This window comes from Diabrotica virgifera, chromosome 4, assembly GCF_917563875.1.
Source record: "Diabrotica virgifera virgifera chromosome 4, PGI_DIABVI_V3a".
Classification (NCBI taxonomy): domain Eukaryota; kingdom Metazoa; phylum Arthropoda; class Insecta; order Coleoptera; family Chrysomelidae; genus Diabrotica; species Diabrotica virgifera.
Genome location: NC_065446.1, coordinates 242,303,978 through 242,319,236, shown reverse-complemented (window position 1 = coordinate 242,319,236; position 15,259 = coordinate 242,303,978). Strand labels below are relative to the sequence as shown.

General features: G+C 34.1%; 1 protein-coding gene across 1 annotated transcript in view; it reads left to right on the top strand.

Annotated features, from left to right (window-relative positions):
• Positions 1–15,259, top strand: part of LOC114339332 (S phase cyclin A-associated protein in the endoplasmic reticulum) — a 345,776-nt gene that overhangs the window by 21,560 nt on the left and 308,957 nt on the right. The window contains exons 13-14 of the mRNA XM_050648835.1: positions 2,288–2,793; positions 6,595–6,724. Of these exons, the coding sequence (XP_050504792.1) occupies positions 2,288–2,793; positions 6,595–6,724 (636 nt within the window). The remainder of the gene's footprint in view (positions 1–2,287; positions 2,794–6,594; positions 6,725–15,259) is intronic.

Here is a 15,259-nt window from a genome sequence, read left to right as displayed (position 1 = left end):
GTTGAGGGCATTTCTATTTCGACATTGTTCCCGTTCCCATTGTTTTTATCAGTGAAATTTGGACATTCAGAAGTTCTTTAAAATTTTCAGCCTATTTTTCTATTATTTTATTTTCAGCCTTGAGTTAGCTCTCTTATATTGTCTTACCCCTGTGTAGAATGTTTTACTGTGATACTGTGTATGTTCTGTTTCTATTTTTTTAATTTCGTCATCCTAATCTGTAAACTGCGTAAGTAACTCCACAATTCTCTGAAAATGAGTTATTACTGCCATCTGTTTGAAAAAGTCCCTACTTATCGTTTAAAAAAGGATGCACGTGCATATTTTTACCAGATGAGGAAATAGCGACATCTTCGTATACACTGTATCTCCCTTGCCGCCAAATTTAGTATGAAAAATACGTAACTCCCTAGTTTTTCATACCACACGACTGACCATTCACTGTTTAGATAGTAATATTTTCAAGAAAAAGTTGGTGGTAAGTAATATTAAATACTCATTAAGGCCATCGGTACATAATTCGCAAATATTTTACGGCTATCCCTACTTTTTCTGTCGTTACACGGCAAATTACATGTAGTAAAATTCACACTGGTATGGATATGTAAACAGTACTAGAATGTCATTCTACTTGACATTGCCATCATTAACTTTAAAGAGATGGCTTTTGAATGTTCTTGGATAACTGTTATTTGTATAATTGCAAATTATTAATTCAGTTAATAAATGTGATAATTTTTTCACTAACTATGTATTCAGTAATTGTAATAATTTATATGTACAGTGGCACCCCGAGAAGTCGGCCTCCGATAACCCGAAAGTCCGGCTAACCCGGACCGATTTTCATCAGACAAAACAAACATTTTTTCACTTTGACGAGTTTTTTACCAAGAAATTAACAATACTATATACAACTGTACGTAATTTAGATATATTGTGCCTATGTACATTTCATGTGTTTGCAATTATTATAATCGAGGTTATCTGCAAGCATACCTTGTTTTATTAATTTTTACCATATTCTCCGGCTTACCCGGATTTTCGATAACCCGGATAAGCCGCGGTCCCGATTAATCCGACTTATCGACGTTCCACTACTGTACAACAAAAACTAATACTCAATCGAGAAAAGAGGAAAAGTGTTAAAGTGATTTTTTAATAATATATTGTTACTATGGAACGCTTACAATTTTGAACATCTTTAACAAAAAAATACTTGGATCACAGAATATATCCTGATGTATTCTCTGCTTGGATCTTCCATAAATGATAAACAATAAATAACTTTTTATTAAGTTTACGTTTTAAATCAATTATTTATCAAATACACTATCAATATGTCATCATATTCTATTTGACTCAGTGCGTTGTATGACAAAGATAGCGAATATTCGATTTGGAAAATATCACCACGGACATGGTGTCCAATTTTTTTCGAACCCTGAATAAACTAATAAATATTTTTAAAAAATTTAAACGCAGAATGAAAGACTAAATTATTATTGAGGGCCGAAAGTCCCTTAGAATAAATAAAAAGTTTCTTTTGAATGAGATATGTGAAATTAAAAATCACACTACATTCTCTCTTAGTTTTTCACCCCTGTAATTTATTAAAATAACCATTATAGAAGTTTTCAGGGACTTTCGGCCCTCGCTAATAACGTAATCTTTCATTCTGCGTTTAAATTTTTCAAAAATACTTATTATTTTTCTCAGGATTATACGTACCCATCCCCTTAAACAATATACAAATGTTAGTGATATATATGTATCTATAAAATATTCCGTTTTAGCATCCTATCTTTTAAAATGGTAGATACGTAGTATTCGCATTAGTCATATTTAGAGAAATAGTTTTTTGTGCCTCCTGTAAAATTTAGATAAATGGAGTTACGCAGTTTACAGATTAGTCGACGATTTGTTGTTGTTGATATTGTCTCTTTTTTGCCTTAATGTTCTTCTATCTGCGGCTCTCTCTATCTGTTGAATTGCATACGTTTTTCGTCTGATGGGTTCGACGATAATACATTCTTGTTTTGTTTGTTTCTTTTTGGACTCTTTCGCATTTTTCGTCGAACTGTTTTTTCCTTTTGTTTTCTTCTTTATTCCAATATATTTCTTTGCTGCTTCTGTAATAGTTCTTTTTAATGGAGTACCATTGCTGATCTACATCTTTGATTAAAAATATCTCTACATGCATTATAAAAAGATAAAAACAAGGAGGAATACCTTTTTCATGTTTTCTAAAGTACTATATTTTACTCAATTATTTTATTATTCTTCCTAGATCAAATCTGAAGTCTACTTAATGAGCCATCTAAGGGGCAGAATGCACCAAGAAGCCGTGAAACAAGCCAATCTTCAACCCGGCGATGTCGAACAGTACAACGTGAAGCAAATCATCGAAGCTCCCGCCGAAAAGGAAGACCCCAAGATAACGGCTGCCAAAGAACGCGGTAAAACGTATCGGAAGAGATGCAAGAAGATCAGGCAACGAATGGCCTTGAAAGGAGCAGAGTTCGAGACTAAGTACAAACCAAACGTAACGGACGGCACGAATAAACGTAGCTTGAACCGCAGCATAAACACGATTGGGTCCATTACCAATCAAGCCACGCAAGGATTGTCTCCGGCTACAACGAGTCAGCTGGATAGGATACTCAACGAGCTGACGAGGTTGCTCAATAAAGGAGGGAAAAACGATTTGATGATGTTCCAGAGCGTGGGAGGTTTTGCTGTTTTGGGAAAACTGTTGGCGTTGGGACAGGATGGAAATACTTCTATATCTGTTAAGTAAGTATTGTTTACAAGTTTGTATCAGGATTATCAGCACCCAAAAATAAGAGCAACACATAGTCATTTAATTTTTAAATGTCCTAGAAAAACAAACACCACGTTTGTTTTCAATTAAGTAGGTGACACAGATTTCTCAACAGAAGTACACTAATCGGCAACAACGCTTTGTCAGCTAGTCAATATTATTGTAATTCACGGCCACGCTGTATCAGCATTCAAAACAACAACACCTTACACTTTACTTATAAATCCAGCAAAAGCAGCGTGATTCATTCTAATTCGATCTGTTTTCAATTATCATTCGTAAAGCAAATACATCATCAGATGGTTATACCGTAAGCACACCAACTCTTTACTGTTATACTTAGAGTTGGTAAATAAATACGTATACAGCAAGTAGTGTTTACTTCATCAACGCCTATCATAGGGGGTAACTACCCCCAACCAACATGGGACGTTCCTGAGGTACGAGTACCACCATAAGTTGACAAATATTTGTTCTAAATATATGACCAGATACGTATCTACTCCTTGATATGACTATCGTAATGACTGCTTGCGCTCATCATGGCAATCTTTATCTTATCTGCAGCGGCACGGAAAAGATGCACAAATGTTGTGTTAAACCAAGTTCTGAGGTTCTTCAACTAGGATGTTTTTCGTCCTGGACCTTGGTTTCCAAATATTTGTTCTTGCAGGATGGCTTGTAGGAGGGCATATCTGGATCATTTCGCATAATGTGTCCAAAGTATCGTAACTTTCGATATTTGATGGATGTCACTACGTAGATAGGGTCTTGATATTCTTCTTCTTGTAATGCCCATCCATTTAGAATGTTGGCGACCATCATAGCAATCTGTACTTTGCACACTGCTACTCTGAACAGATTTGTGGTTGTTTTGTAAAATCACGTACGTAGATTTTTCCAGGATTTAGCCAGGAAGCCTTCGCCTTCTTGGTCACGTTCTCCTTATACTTTTCTTTGTATAATACCAAGGTAGGTGTATGTTTTTTACTCTTTCTATTCGTTTACCGCTCACAATCATTCATCCACATTGCTATTCCTTCTTAGAAATTCCATATCTCTGACTTACTTCTATAATCCTATTCATTCACTTCTGGGGGCTTCATAACTGTCAGCGACTACCACCGCATTGTCCGCGTATATGATGTTATCGATACTTTTTCCGTTAATTCGAATTCTGGCTTCAACATCCTCTACTACTTCTCGAAAAATTTCCTCAGAGTAAATGTAGAACAGTAGTGGTGCTAGTATACATCGCTGTCGGACCCCACGTTTGATTTTGATATCATCGGATTCTACTGTCTCTGTACGAATAGACGATGTTTGATTTACGATCGACGACGTACATATTGCTCATAATTCCTAAATCACAGGTGTTTATTCCAATATTTGTTAATATCTCCATCAGCTTGTCGTGCTTACTATATCGATTGCTTTGTGGCAATCAGTTAAGCATTGAAGCTCTACATTATTAGCCTGATCAAAGAACAATCTGACCAAAAAAAAAATAAAGGAAGGATGCAAATTTGGGAATATGCAGTTGAAATTATCTGTTATTATATAAGAAAAAGTTTACAATTCTACATCTCCTCCATTTTACAAAAATGGAGGGGAATATCCCCTCTCGAAGGTGAAAAATATACATTCAAAATAAGACCGGAATTGGATAAAATGACTAATTCTAAACAACTTTTGTTCTATAGTATACTGAACATAAATATGTTCATTTTTAACAAAAAAACATGTTTTTGAACGGTTTTTCGGGGATAACTCAAAAAGTAAGTATTTTATCGAAAAAAATATTCTTAGCAAAAATATAGCTTATAAAAAATAAGAAAAAAATGTTTCATGAGGTTTGTAGACCCAGCAGAAGCAGAGTTGTAGTTAATGAAAAGTAGGTTCTTCTTCATCAAATTCCAACTCGAATATTTCAATGTGAAATAACCCAAAAACGGAGCACTTTTCGGGGAAAATTTATTTCAACTTTTTTAAAGTGTTTAAAAAAGGTTTATTTTTGTTTGTTAAAAAAACTTCTAACATTAAAAGTAAGTGAGTTACCCTCAAAATATTGTTGGTCCCTTTTATTTTTTGGTAAAAAAAATCGCGAAAATCACCCCCTAATTAGCATCACAAATAAATTTTATCATTACCACTTGCCAAGTTGCTTTGCTTATGTATTATTTATATGATCTGTAAGTTTCATCGGTTCAAAGTGCTTATTTTTGAAAAAGCTGTAGTCAAAATGGCTTGAACGAGTAGATAACTAATCACGAGTGTAGGCAAATTTTGAACAGCCATAGCATAACCAATTTTTGTCTGACAAGAAAACAAAAAATCAAAAATATTCAGAAAGACAAAACGAACATTTTATTACTCTTTGAGATTTTTGGTATTACTAATAATTTTTAACAATTCCATAAAAATTTCAATTTTTTTAGTTAAAAAAATGTTTTATTTTAAACCCAATTTTTTTCAAAAATGTGCACTTTGAACCAATGAAACTTATAGATAATATAAACAACACATTAGTAAAATAATTTGTGAAGCGGTAACGATTAATTTTATTTGGGAAGCTAATTAGGGGGCGATTTTCGCGATTTTTTTATCAAAACATAAAAAAGACCAGCAATATTTTGAGCGTAACTCACTTACTTTTAATGTGAGAAGCTTTTTGGAGAAACAAAAATAAACCTTTCTTTAAACACTTTAAAAAAGTTGTAATGACTTTTCCCCGAAAAGAGCTCCGTTTTGGGTTATTTCAAATTGAAATATTCGATTTGGAATTTGACGAAGAAGAACGTACTTTTCATTAGCTACAACTCTTCTTATACTGGGCCTACAGACCTCATGCATATACCATTTTTTTCAGTTTTTTATAAGCTATATTTGCCAAGAACATTTTTTTCGCTAAAGTACTTACTTTTTGGGTTATCTTCGAAAAACCGTCCAAAAACATGTTTTTTTTTGTTAAAAATGAACATATTCACTCGCAAATATCTCGAAAAGTATTAACTTAGTGAAAAAACTCTATAGAACGAAAGTTACTTAGAATTAGTCATTTTATACAATTTCTGACTTATTTTGAACGTATATTTTTTCACCCCCGAGAAAATATATTTCACCCCTTATTTCCCAAGTTTTGTAAAATCGAGGGGATGTAGAATTGTAAACTTTTTCTTATATAACAATAAACAATTTCAACTACCTATTCCCAAAATTTCATCCTTCCTTTATTTTTTTGGAGGTTTTCGTAAAATTGTTTGTTCCCTGATCGGGCTATATTCAAATAGCACTTATATCCTTGATTACGTCAGTTTTAATAATTATATAACAAAGAGTCGAATATCTTTTAATCGATACAATCCAAATTTTTAGTGCATCCTCTGTGGTTCAGTGGGAAGATTTGAATTACTTTTACTTATTTTGAGACTACTACTACTACTACGACTTACTTTGAGATCCCTTTGGATTCAGGGGTCGTGAGTTCGAATCTCAGCTGGGTAGGACATTTTTCATTTATTATAAATTAATATATTATGAAAATCCTTGTGGGATCGGTACTCACCGGAGGGATTGCAGACGTTTGGATACAATTAGCGACTAGCGTCTCTTTGTAAAGACAATGAAGTCGAGTTTTCAAGTAACAGGACATTTACTCAACACAGACAATAGTCTGATTGCGAAATCAACTGTACCATGCAAACGGCCATTAGTTGAGGCATTAAGCTAACAAAAAAATTAGTATAATTTCGATTGTTTTATTTTTTTTTCAGAACACTGATAATTTGTTGCAATCTATGGCAAATTGCTTGCAAAGGGGCCGATGGAGCAGCAAATTGTGAGTATGTGATCCTGTCCAATCGATTGTCTCCTGTGATAGATCTTCTAAACATCAAATTATCGGTAAGTATCTTCTGTAGCAAAGAACTTTTATTCTAACTGAACCTAATGCTAAAAAATCGAGTCATAAATGTCACGTTTTTGTGTATAACTAAAAAAAATATTTTGTGTGTAACACAAAATCAATAACAAAACTATTCTGTTTTGTACACAGTTATGAAAATGAAATGAAGGTGTTTTATACATTTCAAAATATGTACATCTATTTATCATTTGTAAGTTTCGAGTACTTACAGGTTTTATCTCTTAATATACTTTTCTATATTTTGCGATAATTGATTTTTTAATAACAGTTTAATTTTTATGTTTTCTAAATAATATGAAATATTAATAAAGAGCAATAATAATAATAATATAATCGTAAAGAAATGGTCTACAATTGCGCCATCTAGCCGCTAATTTTAGAACCATAAAATGAAAGGGGGTAGAACTGCTACAGTTTGCTTTAGTTTGACCGTACTAGTATTAATTACCAGCTGTTAGCTGTTATTATCGCAATCTGTTGTTTTGTAATATAATGTTCATTTTTTTATTGCTTGCCTAGAACAGATTCATCAAATTATAATTTTATGATTTTGATTTTACAGTTTATAATAAATGTATTTCTTTCTAAAATAGTCATTGCACCATCTAGTGGACAAAACCTGTATCATTATTTACTACAAATGCAGAAATTATTTTCTGTATGTATTGTACCATCCGGTAGATTCATGCAGTTATCAGTAGGTAGCGCTACAAGCACTAGAAAGTAATATAATTTTTTGTAAATTTTTTCCTTTTTAATAATTTTTTTATAACTACTATTTTTTTTTGTTTCGGAGTTACAAACTTTTTCACATTTCCCTTGTTGCCATATTTTGAATCTGGCCAGAAAAACACCAATATTCTAGTAAATAATACAGGAAAAGTTATTCTTGATAAAAACGAGAAATACTAGAAACATGAATAGAACATGAAGCAACTATACAGTGTGGCAAAGTCAAATGGAATATTCATTATTTCGTAAACCGACGACTTTAATAAAAAAATCCCGAAACAGGTGGATTTTCAACGAAAACATTTCGTTTATAAATTCGCAAAAGTATGTGTGTTATTGCGTTGCCGCTCCTACAATATTCAGATCAGATTTATCGATGGATTCCTATGTAGTTTTTTCTTCTGAATCCAAATCTGAAAACGCCATTTCGATATTTCTAACCGTCTTCGAGATAATCGACCTCAAAGTATAAAATGTGACGTCACAATCGGTTTATTTTCTACCGACACACTACACGTCCAGCTGAAATCGTTGCTATTAAGTAGGCTAGTTTTTAAATCTCGATTTGTTACGCAAAGCATAGGTTATTTACATTTGAGTTTGACACTTCGTGAATGTCAAACTAAATTTTAAATTAAGTATTAATAAAACATCAGTGACATTTGATAGTGAATTTAATTATTATATAAAATAAATAAGATGTTCAAAAATACAATTTGAGTATAATATTTTAAAAGCAAACAGCTTTAAAAAGGTTTATACCAGTATACGGCCTCCCCTTTATGATAAATGGACTGTTCCATTTGCTATGAAATTAAAATACCTATACCTAGTCGGTTCGTTAAACTCGACACAACTGGCTAGTGATTTTAGTAGGTATTTTTTTTGTTTTTTGAGAATTTTGCCGAAATTGGCAAAATTACTAATTATTTAGTAATTATTAACTATTTAGAAATTATTTTTTTGTCGAATTGGCAAAATTATTAACTAAAGTCACTAGCCAGTTGTGTCTGAGTTTAGCGAACCGACTGTATATGAAATAATATTGTTTGGTATAAAAAATTATGGTCTGATATGTGCAATTACATCCTTCTAATGGAAAAAAATATTTGAAGATTTTTCTCAAATTATGGATACCAACAACATTTTCATTTATAACTCTTTTATTTTTAATTTGACGAAGAAAAGTTATTCTTCATAAAAAGCTCTTCATGTTCTAAGATTTATGATGCAACCATCATATATAAAATTTTAATAATTTTATACGAGGTATATAAAAAATATGAATTTCGATCAAGAGTAAACTACCTTTATAGTTCATAACATTTAAATTAGAATGATATAATTGCACATTAAAACATAATTATTAATTCTAAACTACTGTTCATAATAGCAATTTTCCATATTATGAATTAAAATACGTAAATATACAAAGTTTTCGTTATGATAATGCTCGCATTTTCAGCTTGTTTGGCATATTATATATCATACTAGTAACGTCATCCACTTAGGCGTGATGACGTAACCTAGAATTTTTTTTTAAATGAGAATAATGGTCATTGGCCATGTGCTCAGTGGCGCACCCAGAATTTTCCTCTAGGGGGGGGTTGGCTTGAGCGGGGTTCGGACAAATAATCCGTGACAAAAAATCCCCCTAAATTATCTCTGGACAAAAAATCCCCAGACAAAAAATCCCCATGAAATATTTGCTACCGAATAGTTCTCTAAAGTTTTCCCGTGAACGCAATCGACTCAAATGTATTTCAGCCTCTGTGTGTAAGAGTTATAGCAATGGCCATGAAACCGCTTTTCGGCACGACAATAATGATTAAGTAATTAAGATTAAGCATGAATTATTGTAATTTCGATTACCAAATTTCGAATTCCAATTACATACCGAAAACTTCAAATTTTACATGACAAACGAGTGCGAGTTTTTTCAAAAATCGTGGAGGATATGGGGAACGAGCCAAGGCTGTGGGAATCATGTTGTAATTATTCGCTTAAATCTTTTGCTCACTCTCCCTTGAATAACTAAGTTCAAAACATTGCCTATTATATGTGTGCATCCACGAAACATTTTTGCGCTATTAAGAATATTTAGCTTTGTCATGAAAACGCAGAACACAGGTTTTTGACATAGCTTTTGAAGCAGGTTTCTGAAATGTTGCTTGCAGTGAATTGAAACTGATGACTAAATATTTTTCGGTATGTATTACTAAAGAGATTATTACCATACGCCGAAGAAATAGTTGGTTACTACCAGTGATGATTTCAGGCCCGGAAGATCGATTTTTGATCAAATATTTACTATTAGTTTAGACAAATGCTTGAAAGGATTGGGAGTAAAATCAAGATGTGCATCAGATCTTTATAGATTTCAAACAGGCTTATGATTCAATTAATCTTCCTACACTAGGGAATACAATGGTCGAGCTGGGCGTACTCAAGCAACTAACTGTGGTAACGCAAATCTGTGTAAGTAACTTCTTTGCACAAGTTTGAAGAGGTGGGGAAATATCAAATGCTTTCTGCGTAAATTCTGGACTGAGAAAGGGAGATTTGTTGTCCCCATTGTTGTTTAACCTGGCCTTAGAATATGCCATGCGAAAAATTTATCCAAAAATCAAATCAGACATACCTAGATGCTCGGGAAGAGGCCAGATGGGGGAAAGTCTGTAGGACGGCCTAGAAAAAGGTGGAAAGATGCAGTCAGAGAAGATCTGGAGAAAGTGGGAGTGAGACAATGGGAAATAGTGGCACATGACCGACACATGGAAGGTGGAAGGCAATAGTTAACCACTCGCAAGGATACTCGAAGAGTTATAATGCCATTGATGATGATAATAACTAAATATTTTTGACGTTAAATTTACAAAAAGTAACAGTTTTTTTGCATTACAATCAAGATTATCGTTTTCAGGACCAGCAGTATTGCCTATTCTCATCACGAATAGGCAATGATTTGAACATAGTTATTCAAAGCAGAGTAAGTAAAAGATTTAAGCGAATAATTACAACATGGTTTCCACACCCTTAGCGCATTCTCCATATCTTCCACGATTTTTGAAAAAACTCACACTCGTTTTTCATGTAAAATTTGAAGTTTTCGGCATGGAATTGAAATTCGAAATTTGGTAATCGAAATTACAATTCATGATTAATCTTAATGGCTATGGGCTATTCCACGAATATACGCCTGTCTTGGATTATTGCGACAACGAATATTTTAGTGTGCAACATAAGAAGTGCGAAAATAAATGGCTCTAATAATTGTCCCAATAAACAACAATGTATTTTGTAATTTACTTTTGTTCTTCATAATTTGCACAGTAAAATATTCGTTGTCGCGATAATCCAAGACAGGCGTATGTTCGTGGAACAGGGTATAATCATTATTTTCGTGCCGAAAAGCGATTTCATGGCGATTGCTATAGCTCTCACGCACTGAGGCTGAAAAATATTTGAGTCGATTGCATTAACGGGAAAATTTTTAGAGAACTATTCGACAGCAAATATTTCTTGGTGGATTTTGGGTCCGGGATTTTTTTGTGGGAATATTTTGTCCAAAAAAATTTGTGGGGATTATTTGTCCGGGGATTTTTTGTCCAGGGATAATTTGTGGAGATTTTTTGTCCTGGATTATTTGTCCTAGCTTCGCTTGGGCACCGAAATTTTTTTCCTACTCTTTATAATTTTTTTATATGCCCTGGGAGGGGTTTTAACCCCCAAAACCCCCCCTGGGTGCGCCACTGCATGTGCTAGCTCATTTGAAAGGTTATTTAATTCTCTATTTAGTAAAATATCAGGGTAAATATAGTAAATAATCAGGGTAGCAAAAATGTTTTTAATTAAATTGACACAAAAAAAGAATGTGTGTAATTTATTTAATTACTGCTCTCAATAATTATAATCTTAGATACGTTGACGAACTTATCTTATGCGATAATCTACATGGCCTTCAAGAGTCAGAGGCGCACCCAGGCGGGGGTTTGGGGTTAAAACCTCATCCAGAGCATATAGAAATATATGTAAAGAATAGTAGAACCATGTAACTTGTCTTTTACAAACAATTCAAAAAAATTTCGGTGCCCAAGGCAACCCTTCCCAGAGGAAAACTCTAGGTGCGCCACTGTCAAGAGTTATTGATGCTTCCCTACAGGTAGATCCACAAAACATCGAGACAGTTACTTATTTTAAATATCTTCTTCTTTAAGTGCCATCTCCGCGGCGGAGGTCGGCAATCATCATATTCGTACCACTCTCTCAGGTTGCGCAGCCACGATATTCTGCGTCTCCCTATGCTTCTCTTTCCTTGAATCATTCCCTGCATAATCAATCGGAGCAAGCTGTATCCCTCACCACGTGTAATATGTAAGAGATATTCCAATTTTCTTGTTTTGATGGTATTTAGGATTTCCATTTCTTTATTCATCTTTCTCAGAATCTCTTTGTTTGTGATGTGTTCTGTCCACGATATTTTCAGAATTCTTCTGTACACCCACAGCTCGAATGATTCTAGTTTTTTCATTGATGCAGCATTCAAGGTCCAAGCTTCCATTCCATAAAACAAAGTCGAGAAAACGTAGCACCTAACCAACCTAACTCTTAGCTCCAACTTCAAATCTCTTGTGCAGAGCACTTTTCTCATTTTGTTAAAATTTGCTCTAGCCTTTTCTATTCTGATTTTGATTTCCTGTAAGTAGTCTCTTGTGGAGTTGATCATTGTTCCAAGGTATGCATATTGTTCGACTCGTTCGATATTGGATCCGTTTATGAAGAGATTTTCGTTATTTCTTTGAGTTTTCAATATTCTCATAAATTTTATGTTTTCTCCAAACTCTGCTATTCTGGTCACCAGCCTCTGAAGATCCCCAATATTTTCAGCTAAGATGACAATGTTATCCGCATATCTAATGTTGTTAATGGGAACTCCAGTTACCATTACTCCAGCTGTTTCACCCTCAAGGGCTTTTTTCAAGATCTCTTCCGAGTAGGCATTAAATAGAATTGGCGACAACACGCATCCCTGTCTCACTCCACGTCTGATTTCAATTTCCTTTGACAGCTGGTCGTTAACACGTACTTTTGCTCGTTGCTTATAGTATAAATTCGATATAATCCTGAGGTCATTGTAGTCCAGCTTCTATGATTCCAGGACATGCATTAATTGTTCGTGACATGCATTAATTGTCGTATGCTTTATTATAGTCAATAAAACACGCATATATATCTTGATTGACGTCCAGGCACCTTTGTGTAAGTATGTTAAGTGAAAAAAGTGCTTCACGAGTTCCCAGGCCTTTGCGAAACCCAAATTCTTCTTCACGTGCCATCTCCGCGACGGAGGTTGGCAATCATCATGGCTATTCTGATCTTAGATGCTGCTGCTCTGAATAGTTCGGTTGATGTGCATCCGTACCATTCCCTCAAGTTACGCAACCACGAGATTCGTCTCCTTCCTACACTTCTCTTGCCCTGGATTTTCCCCTGTATAATCAACTCTAGTATGTTGTATCTCTCATTACGCATAACATGCCCCAGGTACTGCAGCTTTCGTGTCTTGATGGTTTCCAATATTTCCAGTCTTTTGTTGACTCTTCTCATGACTTCGTTGTTTGTTACATGCTCGGTCCATGATATCTTCAGGATTCTTCTATACACCCACAGTTCAAATGCTTCCAACTTTTTAGTAGTCGATGCGTTAAGTGTCCATGCTTCTATCCCGTAAAGCAGAGTCGAGAAAATATAACACCTTGCCAGCCTAACTCTCAAGTCTAATTTCAGTTCTCTTGCACAAAGTACCTTTCTCATTTTATTGAAGTTTGTTCTTGCTTTCTCTATTCGAACTTTGATTTCTTTGGAGTAATCGTTTATGTGATTAATTTATTGTGCCAAGATAGTTGTAGTTTTCTACTTGTTCTAAAGTTTTACCTTTAATTGTCAGCCTTTCATCATTATTTTGGGTTTTTGATATCCTCATAAATTTAGTTTTCTTGATGTTTATTGATAATCCATATTCTTCTCCATACTCAACTATCTTGTTCATTAGCTTTTGGAGGTCTTTAAGGTTGTCTGCTATTATGATAGTATCGTCCGCATATCTAATGTTTATTCCTGCTGTTTCTCCTTCAAGAGCTCTTTTCATAATTGCTTCAGAGTATGCATTGAATAGTAGTGGTGACAATACACACCCCTGTCGCACTCCTCTTTTAATTTCGAACTCTTCTGATGTGTGTTCGTTAATATGTATGTGTGCTTGCTGTTTATAATATAGATTTGTTATAATTAAAACCCAAATTGCGTATTAGTGTAGGAAACAAAGGTTGAACCTTGCAAAATGGACACAAGTCCGGTTTTATTTTTTTTCTGGTATATCAAGGGGTGCTCATTATAAGACTAACTTTTTCTGAAAAAACTTCGCCCCGGAACCCCCCTTTTCACCCCTTTAAAGGGGGTAATTTGTGGTTTTTGCGGAACGTAGCCCTTCCTGTACCTTTTACAAAGAATTTCTTTTACAGAAATATGAATAAGACTATATTTTCTACGATTTATTTCCAACAGCATATGTCTATCATCCACCGTTTAGCAAGGGTGGCGCCCCAAAATTGACAAGTTTTAAAAAAAGATGTTTTAAAAAAATATATATTTTTCCCTAACTGTAACGGAAATTAAGAAGAAATCCTACCGCAATTATTCACAAATAATTGATTGATTTTTTGGTATAGGTTTCACTTAAGGGTAATTGCTGGTTTTTTAATTACAGGGGGTTACATTTTAAAAAACCCCTCTTTATACCATCTGAACTGTTTATGCTAGAGTAAAAATATTTTTAGCGATTACCCATGTACTGGTGCTATTTACAAATTTGTATAATGCACCCCCATTTTTTCCCCGGAACCACCCCAAAAAAAAGAAAAATTAATAAATAAAGTGATTTTCTTGGAATCCTTCACACACAATGCCCTTTATTAATATGCTTCATGTATCATTTTGTGCACGTTATTATTACCCATGCATGGACACCAAAAGCGATTTCCTAGTGCAACCCTTGTAGCAAAAAAAATAAATAAATTGGGGGGTTGAAAAGTTTTTTTTGTTTTTTGCCTTTTGATCTATATGGGCATTTGCTTCATCAATAGTGCTTTTCAAAAATATATATGGTTATTGCAACATCCCTGCGGAAACCACCCCTATCCTTGAAAATATACTGCAGAAACTACCCCTATCCCTTGGCGAGCATGTTTTTACGATTTCCTCATTACCGATGCATTATTTTTAAACAAAACTTATACAATGTTAAAGACCACTATTTACTCTAAAAATTAGGTCCTATTCATTTTTTTCGTATAAGCAACCGTTACGGCACAGTGGCGCCGTAAACCTCATATATGCTTTGGCGGGCTCCAGTTTTTGTTTTTTTTTTTCTTTATTTGTTCGTTTTATTGATAAAGTACTTATGTAAAATAAAAAAACACAGTGTAACCTACAAATTATGACCTATCTACATTTTACAATCCTTGCGCCCCAAAGCCACAGTGGTGGCCCAAAATCAATTTTTGCATATTTTCGCAACCTACACGCATTTTATTGCATTAATGCTACCTTAATAGCACAATATTCACCCCTAAGTGGTCGCTAAGCAATGGCGGATCCAGGGAGGGAGATGGGGGTGATCACCCCCCACCCTCTCAAACCAAGTGATATTATATTTAAAGATTATAAAAATATTCATTTATTTTTATAGAAATTTAACCAATTGGCACCCCCCTCTTAACGAT